The sequence below is a fragment of the Nyctereutes procyonoides genome, unplaced genomic scaffold (genome assembly GCF_905146905.1).
Source record: "Nyctereutes procyonoides isolate TBG_1078 unplaced genomic scaffold, NYPRO_anot_genome, whole genome shotgun sequence".
NCBI classification, from domain to species: Eukaryota; Metazoa; Chordata; class Mammalia; order Carnivora; family Canidae; genus Nyctereutes; species Nyctereutes procyonoides.
In genome coordinates, this window is record NW_026575160.1 from 34,207,950 (window position 1) to 34,228,403 (window position 20,454).

General features: G+C 39.3%; 1 protein-coding gene across 4 annotated transcripts in view; it reads right to left on the reverse strand.

Annotated features, from left to right (window-relative positions):
* CADPS2 (calcium dependent secretion activator 2) overlaps window positions 1-20,454 on the reverse strand; it is a 447,623-nt gene that overhangs the window by 250,850 nt on the left and 176,319 nt on the right. For all 4 annotated transcript variants that reach the window (XM_055314464.1, XM_055314463.1, XM_055314462.1 and 1 more), the window contains exons 5-6: window positions 15,324-15,560; window positions 9,839-9,960 (exon numbers count right to left, since the gene is read on the reverse strand). In XM_055314464.1, the coding sequence (XP_055170439.1) occupies window positions 9,839-9,960; window positions 15,324-15,560 (359 nt within the window). The remainder of the gene's footprint in view (window positions 1-9,838; window positions 9,961-15,323; window positions 15,561-20,454) is intronic.

Here is a 20,454-nt window from a genome sequence, read left to right on the forward strand (position 1 = left end):
AAGGGAAGTGGATTTACAAACTGTAAAATCATAGAGATGTTGATCATCATAATTATACCAACTTTCTCCCAGGCCCTCTGTCATTTTCCATTTTAGCTCACAAGGGCTCTTTTGCCAACATCTGGAACCTTCATCTATCATCTTTTCCCTTTAACTCAGATGTCTCTAATTACAAGGATCCCCAAATTAGCTTCCTTTACTCCCAAATAAATTCTCAATGAATGTAATTTCTGTGTTTGGCCAATGTTTGTCTCTTTTGGCTTCATTTTATTCTGCATCAGTAGCATCAGCTTAGAGAAATGTTACTTCTGCTGAATTCATTCATATAAGATAAAGCAATCTCATCTTTTTAAAGATGGAAATGAAAAAAACGAAAACTAAAACTTACCCCGTCCAAGTCTTTACCTTTAGGTTCATTAAAAACAGGCACACTTTTTGTTAGATTTAAAAATGTAGCATAGGGGGAGGGGATCCCTGGGTGGTTCAGCGGTTTAGCGCCTGCCTTTGGCCCGGGGCGCGATCCTGGAGTCCTGGGATCGAGTCCCGCATCGGGCTCCCAGCATGGAGCCTGCTTCTCTCTCCTCCTGTGTCTCTGCCTGCCTCTCTCTCTCTCTCTCTCTCTCTCTCTCATAAATAAATAAATAAATAAATAAACAAACAAATAAATAAATAAATAAATAAATCTTAAAAAAATAAAAATAAAATAAAAATGTAGCATATTTGCTCTCTGGTCTGCAAGAGTGGCAGGCTAGTGAAGTGTGCTTCAAACCCAACCCAGACATTACTAAATTAAAATGACAACTAATATGCTTTTACAGAAAGCACGGTTAGCTTTAGTTATATATGCAGTCCGTGTTTAGCCTCTCAAACACGTGTCCCAGCACACCTGGTCACTCTGATAAGCTTTTCATTTGCAGCTGTGCCTTTTTCTCTATCGTTTGACAGATTATTATGATTCTGATTCAGAATTCCAAGTTTCCAGAAACAGGTACTAGAACCTGTATTTCCCTCATTTTCATGAGGTTGAAGAATGTTCTGTCCTCCTATCTGGACATGTTATCTCTCTAATGATGCAACTCATCAGTTCTTATTGCTCCTTACCTTTCTACCTTATTACTGTCAGAGGGCAGGAAGTAGATACCAATCAACCCTAAATATCTTTAATAAAAGAGCAGTATGGCAAAAACAGAAAAACCCTCCCCAAAGCCGTGCTACTTAACCTCTTTATCTTTTTTGTTATTGTGTTAAGAATAAGAACATAGAGCATGCGACCTACCCTCTTGAACATTCAAGTAGACAGCACAGTATTGTTCACTGCAAGCCTAATTCTGCACAGCAGGTCTCCACAACTATTCATCCTGCATAATTGAAACGTTAGACGCCTTGAAGAGCAACTCCCCATTTCCCCGTCCTCCCACTTCCTGATTTGTTTCCAACAACCTATTTCTTTGCTTTCATCTCCCTGGTACCAAGATCTATCCTTGCCCTCCATGGGATATTATTAATGCTTGTGGGTTCAGGCGCTCACAGGATGGTCATTATCTGCAGGCACAATGTTATCAGGAGATCTGTGATGACTACATGACCGTCATTCTTCTCATGTTCCCTTTTCTTTCAGGTGGTACCATTAAAGGTATGGGATAAAAATCAAATAATGAAATGTCTGGAAATGGTAAAAAAGCTGTACAAGCCTAGCGACGATGTTTCTGTGCCTCTATTCATACAGAACAAAACCTTCCCTGGCTCACTGAGACACTAAGAGACAATGACTTACAAATCCATCAGTAGTTTCCAACATAACCAGAGTACATACAGTTCACCTACACACCCTTCCCTCCATTACAAAATAAAAACTTTAAAATATTAACTCACTACTACTCTTTATAAATCAGACTTGTCTCTAAACACTTTTCTGGATCTCAGATTCTATATTCTGAGTTACGCACCAACCTCACATGCTGTTTCCACCTAATTGCTGGCAGGAAATAGGAACTACAGGAATGAAATAGGCAGTGGCTAGAAATCTTGATTAAGTTTATTGGAAATATGGGCTAAATGAGGCACTTTAATTAGTACCAGACAGAAGGATGAATTGATCTTCAATGCCACACAAACTGTTGAAGCTATAAAATTTAGAAAACGTGTCTGAGGCATGAGTCACTATAATGATGGAGGAGATGAATCTCTTTCCTGTTGTGCAAGAGGAGTTCAAGATAAAAGTAACCACACTGCTGAAAGGCTGCAGTTGTTCAGCACTCGGAAGACACGTTTTTAAGGTAATCTACCCCTGGGAAACAATAATAAATATAAATCATTTAATTCATTTTACAGTTAACTCTGTCCATAAGGAAAGAGAAAAGGTATTTAGCTGAATTTCTTTGTGGTAAGAACAAAAAGAATACTGAAGGATTATGGTAATATTTTCTAACTTGTAAGTATTTTAATTCATTTCAATTGTCCACTTAGGTGTTGCCTATTATCAGAACCTTTTTGTGAATCCATCATAAATTAGATGAGAAACATCTTCTGAAAATTTATTTGTGAAAAAAATTAGTTACTGATATAAAAGTTAATTCATTTGATAGACCAAATATTTAAGTATCAAACAAATTTTGTAGAAATTATGCTAAATGAAAAAAGCCAGATACGAAAGACCACATCGTGCATGATTTCATTTATATGAAACGTCCAGGAAAAAAATAAAACTACAGCACTAGAGAGTAGATGAGTGGCTTCCTGGAACTGGCAGTTGGAACACTGTAAACAGGCATGAGGGACTTTTTGAAGTGATGGGTTTTAAAACTGAATTGACACCAGCACAAGTTGATAGCTGTACAAGTGCATAAATTTGCTAAAAACCATCTACTTGACAATGGAAGAATTTTATACTGTATAAATTATACCTCAATAAAGCTTTTTAAAAAGATTCTGTAAAAATAACATGGTATTCAGATTCCTAGGGCATTTGCACTCCCTCAAGATTTCATCGACTACCACTGTCCTCATGTTCATGCCCCCTCTAACCTCCAAATTAATATGTTGAGGCCACTAATCCTTGGTGTGATGGTGCTTGGAGTTAGGGAGCTTGAATGAGGTCATGGGGGTGGGGAGGTGGTGGCCTGTCCCTCCACTATGTGTGGGCACAGCGAAAACTTAGCCATGTGTAAACCAGGAAGAGGGCCCTCACCAAGAATCTGACTCTGCTGATGCCCTGATCTCAAACTTCTAGCTCCAGAACTATGAAAAATAAATGTTTGCTGTTTGAACCATCCAATCTATGGTATTTTTATTGTAGCAGCCCAAACTGAAAAGTGTGGTGCTGCTATAACAAATATCTAAACATGTGGAGGCAGGTTTGGGGTTGGATTAATTTTGAGGTACATGCCAGAAAGAGCCAGTATCATAATGAAGGGACTCTAAAGGAGATTCTGGTGAAGAATCAAAGAAAAGAGAGCTATAGAGGAAGCTTCCATCTTCTCAGAGACTACATAATAATTATGAACAGAATGTTTGTAAAAATACAGATGGTAAAGGCTATTTTGATGTGTTCTCAGTGGAAATGAGCAACATGTTATTGGAAACTGTAAGAAAGATGATATTTGTTATCAGTGGCACAGAACCTGGCTGAATTATTTTCATGTTCTAGTGTTTTTTAAAATGTAGGACTTGCATTCAATGAAACTGGGGACTGACCTGAGGAAATGTCCTAGCAAAGTATTGAAGGAGCAGCTTGGTTGCTCCCAACCACTTACAGTAAAATGCAATGAGAAAATGAATTAAAAACAATTGTTATGCAAAAAGTTACCATATCATAAATTACCAAGTCTCAGCCTGTTCATATTACAAAAAATGAAAAAGCATTTCATTAGCACTCCTAAAGGTGTGGCTGACCAGCCATTTAATCAGGTAGTAAGTGCAGATATCCAACCATCCCAGCAGGAACCCTACTGCTTTGAACCAAAGGAGATGGAAAGAAATGAAGGAAGGTTGTTCAACTCCTCAATTCCTACAAAATTAGACCGGAGATTCAGCTGTGAACACATTCTCGCCTTCAAGACAAGGGTGGAATGACTACAAAGGTGATTCAGAGATCATTACAGCTGCCAACCCCAGCATAGGAATCTAGTGCAACAAGCCTGTGGGGGTTTGGGGGAGTATGGCAGAGGCACATAGGACTATCTCCACCTCAGTTTCAAAGGTTTAGACTTCTGCCTAGCAGGGCCTCGTGGATGGGGCCACTGCTTGGTTTCAACATGCCAGATGGAAGCCACCAGGAGTGCAGGGGTTAAGTACCCATCCAGCAGAACCACACAGGTGTGGTCACTGCCTTAGTGGGTCCAAAAGACAAAGCATGATACCAAAGAAGAGTATTCTTGAGACTTAATGACTAAAGGAATTTATCTTGCTAGGTTTTAGACTTACTTGGAAATTAATGAAATAGAATAAAAAAATCAATCAAAACAAAAGTTGGGTTTTTTAAAAATCAGGAAATTTTTTAGCTAGATGGACTAAGAAAAAGATAAAATATTCAAATGACTAGAATTCATTGAATTCATTTTAGAAAAGAGGGAGTATTTTATGGAAATGAAACATAAATGAATACTATAAACAACTGCAATATCAATAAATTAGGTAATTTGAATGAAATGGACAAATTACTAGAAAGACACCAAATACCAAAACTGACAAGAAGAGATAATATGAATAGATATACAAGAAATAAAGATATTCAATCAGTAATGGAGAATTATCCACAAAGAAAAGCCCAGCCCTAGATGGCTTTACCGGTAAATTCTACCAAACATTTAAGGAATTCATACCAATTCTTCATACTTCCCCCACCCCACCAAAAAGAAAAAAAAAAAAATGAAGGGAAGACTACTTCCAAACTCATACTACAAGGCCAATATAAAACCAGGTCACCAAAAAAGATATTATAGACCACTATTTCTTAAAGAGATGCCGAAGTCCTTAAGAAAATACTGGAGAACTGAATGTATAAGAAAATAAGAATCATACATCCTGACTAGGTGCAAATCGTGACAGCAATGCAAGGTTGGTTTGACACCTAAAAATTAGGTAATGTATCACGACAACAGGATCAAAAGTAAAACCCGTATGTTCATCTCCACAGATAAAGAGAAAGCATTTAACAAAATTCAACATCTTTTCATGACGAAAACACTTTAAAGAAGCTACAAATAGAAAGGAACTTCCTCACTTTGGTAACAAGCATCTCCAAAAAATATGCAGAGCTAGCATTTTACTTAACCATGGAAGATGTGCGCTTTCCTCCTAAAATCAGGGAGAATGTAAGGATGCCTACTCCTGCCACATCTACCCACCACTGCAGTGGAGGAACTAGTCAGGGCAATTAGGCAAAAAAATGAAATAAAAGGCATCCAGATAGGGCAAAAAGAAATACAATTATCACTCCTTGCAAGTGACATGATCTTATATAAACAGACATCTAAAAATCCAATAAAAAAAACACCCATTAGAATAAACAAGTTCAACAAGGGTGTAGCATATAAAGCCAATAGTTAAAGAGTCATCTTTATGTACTTAATTCAAAATAACCCAGGAAACCAATTTCATTTCTAATAGCATCAAAAATAATAAAATACTAGGAATAAATTTAACCACAGAGATGTAAAACTTACACTTTGAAAACTACAGACTATTGTTAAAAGAAACAAAGGTCCAAATAACCAGAGAGACACTCTATGTTCATGCATAGGAAGACCTGACATTGTTCATTAAGATGGCAGTACTCCCCACACTGACCAGATTCAACACCATCTCTACCAAAATCCCAGCTGGAAATATTTGCAGTTTTTGTGGAAATGGGAAAAAAATTATCCTAAAGGTCATATGGAAATTCAGAATAGCCAAAATAATCTTGAAAAAGAACATAGCCAGAAAACACATACTCATGGTTTTAAAATGTCATATGAGGCCAACACAGAAACAGAAACCCACTGCATACAAGGCAATGGCAATCAAAATAACGTGGTGCTAGCATAAGGACGTGAATGTCCTACAATTCAGATCCAGAAACAAACCCGTCTATCCATGGTAAGTTCATTTCCAAAAGGCTGCCAAGAACATTTAATGGGAAAGCAATAGTTTCTTCAACTGAAGAACTAAACAACTGAACTATCACATGCAAAAAAAGGAAACTGAACTCTTATATTCAACCACAAATAAAAATCAACGTAAAGTAGATTAATGAGGGGCGCCTGGCTGGCTCAGTAGGATAAGCAGCTGACTCTTGGTTTCCACTCAGGTTGTGATCTCAGGGTCATGAGATTGCACCCCACATGGGGCTCTTGGCTCAGTGCAGAGTCTGCTTGAGATGCTCTCTCCATCTTCCTCTGCCCTCCCCACATGTGCACACATGCGTGCACTTTCTCAAAATAAATAAACTTTTAGGATGGATTAATGACCTAAATTAAAGAGATAAAACTATAAACATCTTAGGAGAAAACATGAGGCTAAATTTTTATGACCTTGGATTGGGCACTAGATTCTTCGTCTCGGTACCAAGAGTATAAGCAACAACAACAAAGTAGATAAACTGAACAATATCAAAAAGCAATATTAAGAAAATAAGATAATTCACACAATGGGGGAAGATATTTGTAAATCATATATAAGAATCTAACACCTAGGATATAAAAATAGCTCTTACAACTTAAAGGACAACTCAATAAAAAAGGAGAAGACTTAAATAGACTTTTTTTTTTAAAGAAGATCTACAAATAGCTGCTATAGCAGATGAAAATATGTCCAACATCATTAGTCAGGAGGGAAGCGTAAATCAGATCACAATGAGATACTATTTCTTCTCTACTAGAATGACTGCATAGGGCAAATACTAAGCATTGGTGTGAATGTGAAGAGATTGAAATTATTATACGTTGTTGATAGGAAAATAACATGGTGTAATGATTTTATTGCAGTTTGGTGGATCCTCAAAAATCTAAACATGCAATTATTGTTGCATGTGACCCAGCAATTCCACTCCTATAAATATATATATATATATATAGGCACATATAGGTGTAAAACAACTGAAAACAAGGACTCTGACAGATATTTGTACATTAGTTGCAGCATTCTTCACAGTAGCCACAAGGTGGACACAATGCACGTGTCCTCAATCTAAATTAAAGGATAAAGAAAACGCAGCATAGACGTAACAATGGACTAAGATTTGGCCACGAGAAGGAAGGATGTTCTGATACATGCCAGAGATGGAGGAGCCAGGAAACACCAGGTTAGGGGAAAAGCCAGTCACAAAAGAGCACATATGACACGATTCTATTTACTTGTAATGCCCAGCAGGCAACTCTAGAGAGACAGACATCCGTCAGTAGTTGGTCAGGACAGGTGCTCTGAGGCTGACAGGTAAAGGGTACGGTGTTTCTTATTGGGGAGATGAATAGGCTCTGAAATTGCTGCTGGTTGCACAACTCTGAGAACGTACTACTGCAGACTAACAGAACTGACCCTTAGAACAAAAACCAAACCTCTCTCTGGACTCCATACGCCCCACCAAAAATATCCCCCATCGATTTCCTTCTGCCTCACAGCCTCCTTCTAGGTTTAAAGACTCTCTTGAAAAGGCTGTTTGTTTTCATTATTTTCCCTTCCTTGTCACACCGTAACTCAGCTCTGTTTGCCTGAAGGAGTGAAGCCCACACCCTTCAATATTTACTGTGACTAAGCCATAAAAGTAAGTGCAAGCAACTGAGTCAATTCTGACAGCCTAGACGGTGTGAGATCAAGGAGGACAAGATATCTGTCCCTTTCTCAAGAGGGAAATATAAAATGAACAGATAAGAAACACATTAGTCTGAAGATTAGAATGAGCCAGAAAAGATTCTGCTCCACATTGGGTCACCTCAAAGAGGCTCTCAGCAAGTGAGGCTTAAGATTTTTTTAAAAATAGGCTCCAAGCCCAGTGTGCAGACCAGTGCACCTTGGACCCGGAGACCCAGCCCTGTGCTGGAATCAAGAGTCAGGTGCTTAACTGACTGAGCCATCTACGTGTGCCAAGTCAAGATTTTTTTAAAGTCCAGTTAGTTAACCTACAGTGTACTATTAGTTTCAAGGTAGAGTTTAGTGACTCATCACTTACATATAACACCCAGTGCTCATCCCATCACCCAGTTACCCCAACCCCACCCCCCACCTCCCCTCCTGCAACCCTGTTTGTTCCCTATGGTTAAGAATCTTTATGGTTTCCACCTGTTTTTATCTTATTTTATTTTATTTATTTATTTATTTTTATTTTTTTTTCTTATTTTAGATCTCCTTCCTTTCCCGTGTTCATCTGTTTTCTTATACTCCACATGAGTGAAATCATATCATATTTGTTTTTCACTGCCTTATTTTGCTTAGCAAAATAGTTCCACCCATATTATTGCAAATGGCAATATTTCATTCTTTTTGATGGCTGAGTAATATTCCATTGTCCACACACACACACACACACACACACACACACCTATTTTTAACTTCTTGAGGAACCTCCACACTGTTTTCCAGAGTGGCTGCACCCATGTACATTCCCACCCACAGTGTAAGAGGGATCCCCTTTTTCTGCATCCTCCCCAGCATGTGCTGTTCCCTCATTTTAGCCATTCTGACCAGTGAGGGGTGGCATCTCCTTGTGGTTTTGATTTGTATTTCCCTGATGAGTGACGTTGAGCATCTTTTCATGCGTCTGTTGGCCACATGCAGGTCTTCTTTGGAGAAATGTCTAATACCAAGAGTCCAACCACACAAAGATACACTGGAAGGTGGGAAAAGCAAGAGGAATGGCATGAAGTCCAGCAACTGACCAGGGGAAGGGCGAGGCTAGATGAGGTCCCAGGGATAAGGAGAGGCTGGTGAGGGGCAGGCCTGTAGGGCTTTGTGTAAGGCAGGGAGAAAGGTTTCAATGTGCTGCTTCTCCATCTCCTAATACTCTGTGCACCTCTGTCCTGTAACACTACTGTGTCCCCACCTCAAACTAGTGCCAGCCCTAAGGAAAAGGAAACTTTCTATTCACCTCTATCTAACCAGCGCCTAGCCAGGATCTGAAGGGACGTTCCCTGAATGAACAGGCCACATCATCATGTTGTGACAAGACAAAAATCCTAACTCTTGAGGAACGGAAAAAAAAAAACAAAAACAAAAAACCTTTTCTAAAGGCAGTGTAGAAAAATGCAAATCAGGAAACTGTCACTCAAATTCCTCAGACGAGCCTGGTTATTTCTACCAGAGATGGAGATGTTTCCCAAGTTTCCGTCAGTTACAAAGAACATCTTCCAAACTTAATTAAACTCATCCCAGAATTTGAAACCTAAAACTGCCAGAAAAGAACAGCTTTAGCTTCTCTGATTACTGGTTCCCTAACTCAAGCCTATTCCCTACTTGTTGTAAGACACTGTGTGAGACGGTACCCACCCCCACGTCTTCGGTGTTTTATGGTCGTGGGCAACGCAAGGAAGCGGAGAAACTACCAGGTTACAATTCTAGAGGATGAAATTAGATCAAGCATCACCTTCTAAATACCCCAGGATAATCCATGCTTTCCTTTCCAATAACTTACATTTACCTGCTTCATTATTCGCTTCTCGTCTGCAGGTTAGATTTTCTGTTTGCATGACACAGGGCTCCGCGGCGGCTCTAAGACAGCACCCTTATCTAGAAAGACGTACCATGATTCTAACGTGGTTCAGACACACCTAACAGGTAACTGTCTCGGAGCATACGACCAAACAATGCTTCATATAAATAAACACATTTCTTTGGAAGGGGAAAACATTTTTTTCAAGTGACTTACTGTGGCCTTGAGGCTTCGGCCTGGTCCGTCTGCAGTTTTTCTCCTCCTTCCACTTCCATCGTACAGTAGACAATTCGATTGGGAGCGACGGATTTCAAACCTTGCACTTCCATTATGACAATCTAAAGATACAAAAAGAATTAAGATGATGCATCAGATTGGCTGTCTTTAACCATCTAGAAAGATAGTGACACTGACTACGATTAGAATCACTAATGGGTAAAATTATCTGGTGATACCGACGATATCTTATCTTCTGTAGGATCTACCTGCATTCACGTAGGCAGAGAAAATAACACTTTGAGGAAGTATAGTATTGAAGGAATATTTCCTGCCAGCTTATGAAAGTAAGGCTGAAATCTCTAAATGTAAGCCCTACTGAATCGAGGTGTAAATGCAGATCCTTAAAGGTCAAGCAGAGGTAAAGCAGATTCACCCATGAAAATGGGGTGAATTTGCTAAAAGCAGTGCAGGTTGGTTTCACATTAAATGAAATATTATTTATGAATGGTGCACATCATCATCACAACTCGTGGTCAACAGTATGTGACATCATCAGAATTTTCTGCAGTTACTTTAGATGACAATATTTATAAAATATTATAGAAAATGTGTATCTTATTATGAAATATGGAAAATAGGATTTGCCAATGAATATCTTACCACTAACTTGGCAAGGAAAAAAAAACTTTTCCATCCACTAAAGGTACATGCTAACTCAGTGTAGTGCACCAAGAATGGGTAGAAAGACTGATATGGTTTCTATATCTATAACTCCTGGAAAAATGGGAAACAAATATTTTTCAAGTGGGCTTTTCACATTCATATAAATAGCTATTGATTTTAAAATACTGTAACCTAATATTTTCACTGGGTGTACACATAAACAAGTTTTATTAAGTATTTTGTAATTTTTTTTTCTAATCAAAGCTTGCATCTTCATTCCTAAGTTCTTGAAACTCATGAAATATATTCAATGGCATTTTTATAACACGCTCATTCACGTCTTCACTGATCTCATGGTATACTTGTACAAACAAGGTTAACAGCATTCACGCCAAGCAGCTACCAAAACAGCCATTAGAAATAGCATATCATCATGTATTGATCACGTAATACATTATCAAAGTCACTACACTTTTCACTAAGTCGTGATATGAATCTTGAGGCCAAAGGTCACAGAGAAGCCATCTCAAAACCTCTCTGCCTTCCACTCTTCAGCACAACAGAAGGGCTATGCTCGTAAATACAAACGGCTATTTTTTCTTAAAAATGAGAAACTAATCACCAAAAAAAGAAATGCCAACCTCAGAAGCATTTTCCTGCCTCAAGCAAGATTTCTGTCATTTTATTGCACTGAGATGCATACCAGTGTATGAGTTAAGAAAAGGACATAACAGAAAGGAGAGTAAGAACAAATGGAGAAGTAACACCTCTTCTCGCTGCTGTAATACACTCAAGGAAGTTAGAGAAAAGCACTTGGTCTTGTGGAGGGTAAGTAAAAGGAGGTATATAGTCTTAATAAATCAACTTGTAAATCAATCAATCAATCAATCAATCAATCAACTTGTTAGTCATTTTGAAACTCATTAAATCCTTATACAAATAAAATGAAGCAAAAGCTGAGGCAAATGAAATACATCAACCACATCAATGAAAAACGGATTCCACATGGACTTATTTAGCAACATGACCCAAATGACTTTTCTTTTTGAAAATTTTATTTATTTATTCATGAGAGACACACACAAAGGGAGAGGCAGAGACACAGGCAGAGGGAGAAGCAGGCTCCCTGCAGGGAGCCCGATGTGGGACTTGATCCCGGGACCCTGAGGTCACGACCTGAGCCAAAAGCAGATGCTCAACCACTGAGCCACCCAGGCGTCTGACCCAAATGACTTCTTAATAAAATCTTTTAAGGTCACTTGAAATATACAAAGCAACAGAACTGCGTACACATAATAAATGTAGAAATCTTTTGGTTCCTATTTGGGAACATGTTACTCGCACTGCATGTCTTCCTATCGTGTGCTCAACAGTCAAAGTGCAAGGGAGAAGAAGGGAAGCATCTGCTTACCACTATTCCTGTCACCTCCACCACGAGCTACTGTAAACAGGACCTCCTGAAACACACAACTTGTGAAACAGTTTTCTGTTCCAAAAAACAATACTCCCATCTGTGCTGGGAATGTTTTATTCTGCAGAACTGCCACTTTCAAAGGAAGTTAACTTCTGTTCTGAATCCATACATATAAATAAAACAACAAAATTCTACAGATCTGATTTCCAAAAGGAATTTTTTAAAAATGCAGCTAGTCTCAATCATTAATGACAAAGACAGCCCAGAATTCCATGGAGCATCAGCTGACCTAATTTAGGCAATGGCTTCGACCAATTCCCCACAAAACTTGATTATGGAACCATGGAAAATAAAACCAGTCTGAATTCCATCTTGTCTTCCCCAATCTCTCTGTGACAGATATAATAAAGACAAAATATACAGAGTTATTATAGAAGCAGAAAGAATGGAGGCGTGTACAAAACACAAATCTTGGTAGCATACTTCTGCACGCAGCATCATCCTGAGTTACGCAGCGCTCGGCCACCTGCAGGTTTGAGAAAACGAAGCTGAGCGGTATTTGGAGACCTGTACTGCCAGACAAAGAAGTTGTCTGCCAGCCTAATGCCAATGAAAACTGAAAATCAACTGCACTCGTGCCAGTGACACCGGTTCTCCTACAACACACACACTCAGATTCATAGATTAACAGCCGTCGTCCTCTCTCTCTTGAATACTTAACGTACCGTTGGATGGCTTATGGTTCTGTGGGTTAGCTTCCCTCTTGCCTTACTATTCCCTCTGAAGGCTTCCTGAATAGAGAGACCTAAAAGTAATTGCTGCCTTTTTCTTTTTTTAACTGCTGCTTTTTTGATATCAAAGTTCCCAGTTCAATCAATATTTATCAAGTCAACTATGCCAGGCAGTGTTTTAGGCTCTTGTGATACCTCAGTAAACAAGACGAGACCTTAACTTCCTGTAGCTTACATGTTAATAAAATGCGCCAGGTAGTGAACAATAAACATAACAACTGAATTACATGTTAAGTGGTAAGAGCTGTGGCAAAAATTCAGCCGGACAAGAGAACAAACAGGGTACAGAGAGAGAAGAGAGCAGTCAGTGGCAGTCATAAAGAGGTGATAAAGTTCAGCAGTTTTTCAGATCTGCACGTACTCCTTAGACATCACTTCTTGAGAAACTTTACCCACTGGACGCAGTCTAAGCCTGGCTGATGAAACATGAAACCCTAAAACTGGATTAACTGCTTGCCTTTCAGAACTTTCTGAGGTTGAGGAGCAAGGCTCGGATAACTGGCCAGGGGTAATTACTGGGTTTAACGGGGCAGAGATCGGAGGCCCTGGGGACGGCGGGGCCCTAGTCTATCCTCCCCCGTGTCACAGGTGAACACTGTGTAGGCTGCCACCAGGTATGACTTCATTTTGCTGTTGGACACACATTCCTATTCATAATCCTGGGGTACATCGTGGAAAACATCTCTGAGATGCTGTGCAAGGAAAATATCTGCCTTATATAGACAGGGCAACAGAGGACCATCAAAACAGGGTTATTAACAGGCAGCTCCTCAGGCCATGCAAAATGGAGGTTTAACTCCTATTCTCCCCTTAACATGATTTTATTGTTAACTGAGCAGCCCTGTTTAATATATCGGCAATAAAGTATGGAATAATTCACAGTTTTACAAGCATGATTTTATTTTCAAAAGGGAAGGGAGTTCATAAAAGCCAGCTATTTACAACTTTTGTTTAAGAATTTTTAAATAGAGAAAAGAGAAGGTGTTCTGAATGATTTCCAGTTCTGCATGATAGGTTTACACATGATAAAAAATAATCTGCATTACAAATTATACTATAATCAAGTAACTGATTATATTTTGTACAAAGCCTTAAGAGGAAAAGAAAAGCAATGTGGCACTTTATATCTCGGTGAGTAGGAAAACAGACAGGAAGGAGAAGACAATTGTACAGGTAAGATACTGTGTAGTTTCCCATTAAATATCTCCTTAAGGTATTGAAGAGATTGAGGAGAAACCCAGTAATGGTAAAATCAGTAAGAAACCCCAGAAAAGAGTCTTGAGTCAGATGAAAACCTATTTCCAACTCTCAAAGTAAATTTAATCTATTAAACTACATAGAAATCATTAGCCTGGCAGTTAAGAAAGAGAGAGGCAGCTGGCTTATCCTCAGGTCTGAATTTATCTTTGAGTTGAGTAAGCGCAGGAAAGAATCAAAGCACACATTTGCTTTTTCTGCCACAAACTAATAAGCAAGCCACGAGTAACAAGTATCAACAAAGAAATTTAAGATGGTACCTCCTGAGACTCCATGTACTTTCCTCGGTCCACCTACAAATTTAAATAGCAGTAGTGGGCTCCAGCAAAGAAGATTTAACAATGCAAGGAAGGAATTGCAAGCTTTAGGTTTTGAGAGTGCTGTAAATTTAAGCTTGATACGGCAAGTATGTGTTGTGCTGTGTATAAAGGCATAACCACATACAGGGATCAGCCCAAACACAAACATTAGCAACGAGGAGAAAATGGTGCCATGGAAAACCTCAACAGGGGCTTAGTAAGATTCTGCATCAACATCTGCTTCCCAGTGAATGACCTGCATATGAAGGATAAAACTCTGCCATCTTCGGGATCACAATTCTAAATGCATGACATTGGTTCCTGTTCTTCATAGTAGGTACTGTAGCTATCATGAGACCGAACATCCTGGAAAGGAAGAACTGTCTATCATCTATCTGCACCCAATATCGTGTTGCAAAGCTAGCCGGTGTGATTCGATTCTAGAAAAACACCGTAGGTGAGGTAGATTGAAAACAAAGCAAACCAAAAGCCTGAAAGCAATTCCCAAATCACAGAGCATTCAATTATGTGTCTAACTCCTGGCTCCACCCGATGTGCTCTGGTGCTTACTTTATCCATGAACTTACATCAGCCCAGTGGGCATAAAGACAACTTGTCTCAAAACTTATTATTTAAAAAAAAAAAAAAAAAAAACTTATTATTTAATCCTAGAACTGCTATTATGTTTTTTGTTTTTTTTTTTAATTTTATGATAGTCACAGAGAGAGAGAGAGAGGCAGAGACATAGGCAGAGGGAGAAGCAGGCTCCATGCACCGGGAGCCCGATATGGGATTCGATCGCGGGTCTCCAGGATCACGCCCTGGGCCAAAGGCAGGCACCAAACCGCTGCGCCACCCAGGGATCCCTGCTATTATGTTTAAAGCACATTTTGCATTGATTTGCATTCACAACCTGATTGTCTAGCAAATGAAGAATAATAGGACTCCTTCAAAATAGATCACACTGCTTTTAAATTCAAAACGTTACCACGAAGGTCAGCACAGCTTATTCTGCAGTCCTGTTTATGCTGTCAGAGGCGTGGGGTGAAGTCACTTACCTCTAAGGTGAATGACAGCACCACATCCGACTTCGACAGCTGAATCTCATTCTCATCGCCTAGGTCCAAAAATGCAGAATTCTGTGAACGCTTTAACTTTTGTAATTTAAATTCTGGACCACCTTTTGAAACTGGAAGACTTTCCAAGTTGGCCATTAGCAGATTCACGGAAGACCGCAACTCTTCTATATACATACTCTCCATTTCTTTTGCTATAAACTTGGGGAAGTTTCTTTCCTTGAAAACAAATTTTAAAATAACAATGTTACAAAAGTCATATTTCAATTCTATCATAGAAGGTTATACAATGTATAAGTCTGCTGTCTTAGAAATTGTGATGCTCAATATAAATGTGTCTACCCAATACTTGAGTCTCCAAGCTTTAAAGTCATCAGGCTTCGGTAATTTTGATTATTTCTAAGAGTACCTTATATCTTTTTCAAAATCATTATGGTACAAAATGAGTAACATTTTCACATTAACTTTATTTTTGATAATGTACTTATTAAGGAAAAACTGAAAACCTACATGGAAGAAAATTCAGGGTCTAGATACATCTTAATTAGCCACTGTTAACTTTGAAATGCTTGGGGTAAACTGGTTGGTAAGAAAAATGTTCAGCAAACACTGTGGTACCTATTAGGAAACAAACATTTTATTCATCTTTCTTACCTCAGATATGTATTGTTAAGAGAATATCCCTTTTTATAAGCATTCAAATTAAAAACCACATAATAGTCATATAATATTTCTAAAATTAATTTTCACATCACACAAATATGACCAGACCCCTTATGACTATAAAATCAGTTTTCTAGTAAAGATTTAGAAGACTTTAAATTTAAAACAAAAGGCCAATTTATGAATAAAGTTGTACATAAAGAATAACTAGAAATTTACATGACTGATTTCCTTTTTGTGTTAAGTGAGCATTGCCATTTGATCCTTAGATCTCTGCAATCAGATGTCAGCTTCTTTCACTCAATGAAAAGGACGTTCCGAATACTTGTATTTTAAAAGATCGGCATATATGGCCAAACTGCCCTTCGAGAAGAGGACACCCATTTATATTCCTACAAAGAGCAAAAGGAGGCTTCCTCTCGCTACTGGCTCCTTCTTAATCTTTGACGACCCGGCCTCAGCTCTTCCCTTAAAAACAGGTGACAGCTCTACGAAGTACGACGTGACGTGGCGACAACCGTACAAGGCTGGCTGGGAATGCGAGCAGCCACCTTTCCACCGGTGGCGTACTGCTCTAGAAAGCTCCGTGCCTTTCCAGCTCCCTGGACGTCATCCGAAGCGTAGCCTGAGGGATCCCCATCCTGGGACCAGAACCCATCCGTGCTGCTCTCCTCAGCCTGCACCCAGCCTGACTCGCTCACACCATGTGCTCAGGGGATGGAGCGCAACATCTGGCACCGCTTCGCAGATCACTCCCAGAGCCTCAGGCCACCTGTTTTTTCTCTTCACCCAAACATAACTGTCACCTATTTCTTTTAACATAATTTGCATTTAATCAATATTAAAATTGCATATTTATTGTCACATAGTTATTAAGTAACCACATTCATACTTAACTTTTTTTTTTTGACATTTTATTATTTATTCATAAGAGACACAGAGAGAGGCAGAGACACAGGCAGAGGGAGAAGCGGGCTCCCTGCAGGGAGCCCGATGCAGGACTCAATCCCAGGACCCCAGGGTCATGCCCTGGGCATACTTAACTTCCTTAAGGAAGATTCTTAAGTATCCTTTTAACATTCTTGTACAGTTTGAAGCAACATTCTAGAAGAGTGAGGAAATATATTCAACTATTCAGTTACAGAATACCTCGGCTATGAGGGATTGTTCTGGAATGGTTTCTCAGTACAGAGAAAAGAAGAAAAAAAAAAAAAACAAGCAGAATAAGCCATAAAAAGATTTTTAGGGATCCCTGGGGGGCTCAGGGGTTGAGCACCTACCTTTGGCTCAGGGAGTGATCCCAGGGTCCCAGGATCAAGTCCTGCATCAGCTCCCTGCACGGAGCCTGTTTCTCCCTCGGCCTGTGTCTCTCTCTCGGTCTCTCTCTCTGTGTCTCTCATGAATGAATAAATAAAATCTTTTTTTAAAAAAGATTTTTATTTGTATGCACTGACTTTAAAAGCTGTTATGAGAAGTATCCAAAACTCAGAAATAAGGCAAAAAGGTGAAGGCCGGGTCCTTTCTATGCCCTACAGGGGCAAAGGGCATCCAAAGGTCATCTGAGGAAATACACTTAGTAACTTACTATTTATTGGTTTAAGGTCCAAGACGGTGAGCTTATGCATTACCTTACAGAATTTTGTCTGGAAGAGATTCATGTGTGTCTGAGTTTAAAACCTTGTTGGTAATTAACCACTTTTATTTTTATTTTATTTTTTATGTTTTAAAAGATTTTATTTATTCATTCATGAGAGACACAGAGAGAGAGAGAGGCAGAGACACAGGCAGAGGGAGAAGCAGGCTCCATGCAAGAGCCCAACGTGGGACTCGATCCCGGGTCTCCAGGATCAGGCCCTGGGCTGAAGGCGGCGCTAAACCGCTGAGCCACCCGGGCTGCCCAAGAAATTGACCACTTTTAGATCTCATCCATGAATCTTATTTTAACTTTGCCTAAAAACATCACTTTTGATATATACTCCTTGCGTTAGTTTTAACATGTAACTGGTTTGCTCATTCATTATGCACTGAATGAAATTACTGTGTGTTCATTTCGTATTTGCAGGATTCATAATTTTCCCTTTTAAAAAATATTTACTTTAGCAAAGCAAAAGAAAATCATGTTTGAAACTCTGGATGGCCAATTTTCTTTTTCTCAAATTTTTAAGGTGTCATCTTATGGAAAACTTAGCATTAGCAAAAACCCTATTTTTATTTAGTTTTAGTTAAAAACACTATCATTTTTCAAGAAGGAGACAGTCACCAAAATTGACTGTCTTATCAACATTTTCCAACTTTTCAAGAAATACACTATCCTTGATTTTTTTTTCTCTTTGGGGGAAAAGAGAGACAACTCTGTTTTAAAGCTCTGAGGTTTATTAATAGTATTTTATCAACTTTATTTAGCCAGCTTATGTCGTTTCTTTCTTGGAAACAAAAATCAACTGTACTTCAGGCAACCATACATGTTAAATTTAATCTTTTAAATTAGAACAGAATCAGAAGTGGGTTATTCTCCAGTTTAACTGAGTCTTTCTTATACACCAGGGTTTAAATGTTCTAATTTACTCGCTCATTAGAGGCCCTAAAACATCATACACATGAAAATGTTTGCTCCACAAAAAAATTCTCAGTATTCAAATCTAGTCCCTTTTTAAGTGCTCCTAATATTCCAGTAGATGAAGCCTGGGCCAGATTGGTAGGTGGAGGATGGGGACAGCTGTCAGATTCTAGAAATACTTTGAAGACGGATGCAAATGGATCTAATACATTTATCATGAGGCACGAGAAAAAGAAGGAGTCAGAGATGATTCAAGTTTCTTCTGGTGTAATGTTCCAAGACAGTGCCTGCCGCCAGGAACTGGCCTACCCTGAGCACTTACTGGCCTACCCTGAGCACTTACCTGGCCGTGCTGAGCACCCTCCCCTTCTCCTACACTCCCGGTTCACCTTGCCTTTATTTTCCCAATAGCAAATGATCCCCTCCATAACTCAGTTACACGAACACTTACTGCTTATCGTGGGGCTCTTCCAAATGCAAGCTGCACCAGGGCATGGCAGGAGTATGTTTGTCTGGCTTTTGCCCAAGACAACTACACGTTTGTCTGGATGAATCCCAGGTGCCTGGTTATTTTAGGAGGCCTTCAATAAGCACTTATCCCATAAATTTATGGATAGAAAAATTCAGGCTTCAGAAAGTTAAATAAACTTGCCTAATGTTCTGTATCTAGGAAACAGCAGTCATGGATTTGCCTACAGGTTTTTCCGGCCCAGTCCACATTTTTCCTGCTACTTTCTAATAATTATGGCATGGCAAAAGTATTAAAGCCAGTATTTCTATCCTTTGAAATAGATTTCTGCCCTAAGGTTTTGTTGTTGTTATAATGTGCTGTGAAGTATGGTAGGAGGTGTTACCGATCACCAATGATTGCTAATGGACCATACTTCTGGATTTATCAGACTGAAGGCTCTGGAGTCAAAGACCAGGGTTTGAGGCCAGCCTCCACCATATTATTAGTTCCGTAATCTTCAAGTCAGTAATCTTCCCTAAATCTCAGTCTCCTCATCTATACAATGAACTCATTGTTCTCATCTCCACTTCTGGGTTCGTAAGATCATTGTAGAAATACAATGCAACAAGGTCAGTAAATTCCGATTAGCTTTATGAATATTTTATGACGGTGGCTTATAATTGGTGAAATTGAATCAGAAAGCAATTAAACATTAACAAAAGGCATCTTATTTTTGGTGGCTTTTTCTCCTTCTAATTCCATTGGCTTCACTGCTCTCTCTACACTTTAAATGTATCAATGTCTGTAATGAAACCAGTGGGTGCTATCTCTGTGTGTGCTCACTGACCCTCTCCCTTTAAGCCCCGAGGTTATAAACCCACATTCTACTCCCAGGCATAAACATGAGACACACAAGGCTCTCCCTCCTGTTTCATAACCCTCTAGAAATTCATCTACACTTCATTCTAAAGCATCACATCTCCATCCAGGCCCCTAGAGAAGCAAATCCAACTCATGACCATATGCACAGGCTCAGCGTACCCATATGTACATACACCGAGGCAATCTACAAATGTGGATCACAGGTCCAGAGTCCTGCCCCGCAGAGTCTGGAACACCCCAGTCTCAGGTCTTCAAGAAAGGCTAATGTCTTTCCAGCCAGTTTTCCAATTCAGCTAAAGGTTTTGGGGGTTTTCCTCTTTAAAGCTTCCAAACAGCCTTCACCTTCTTGATTTCCATCCTATGAACTCGACATTTGAATCTTCAAAATGATGTAGTACCTCTCCAGATATCCCGAGGATAGTAACGAGGCATGTTGCCCTTTAACCACTGTCCTTTGTATGAATGCACCTCTTTAGCCCCTATTTACAGCATCCTATGTTTTCAAACATCTGGAGACTCCCTGTCATCTGTCTCTGGCTTGGTTCTTAAAACTTACTGTC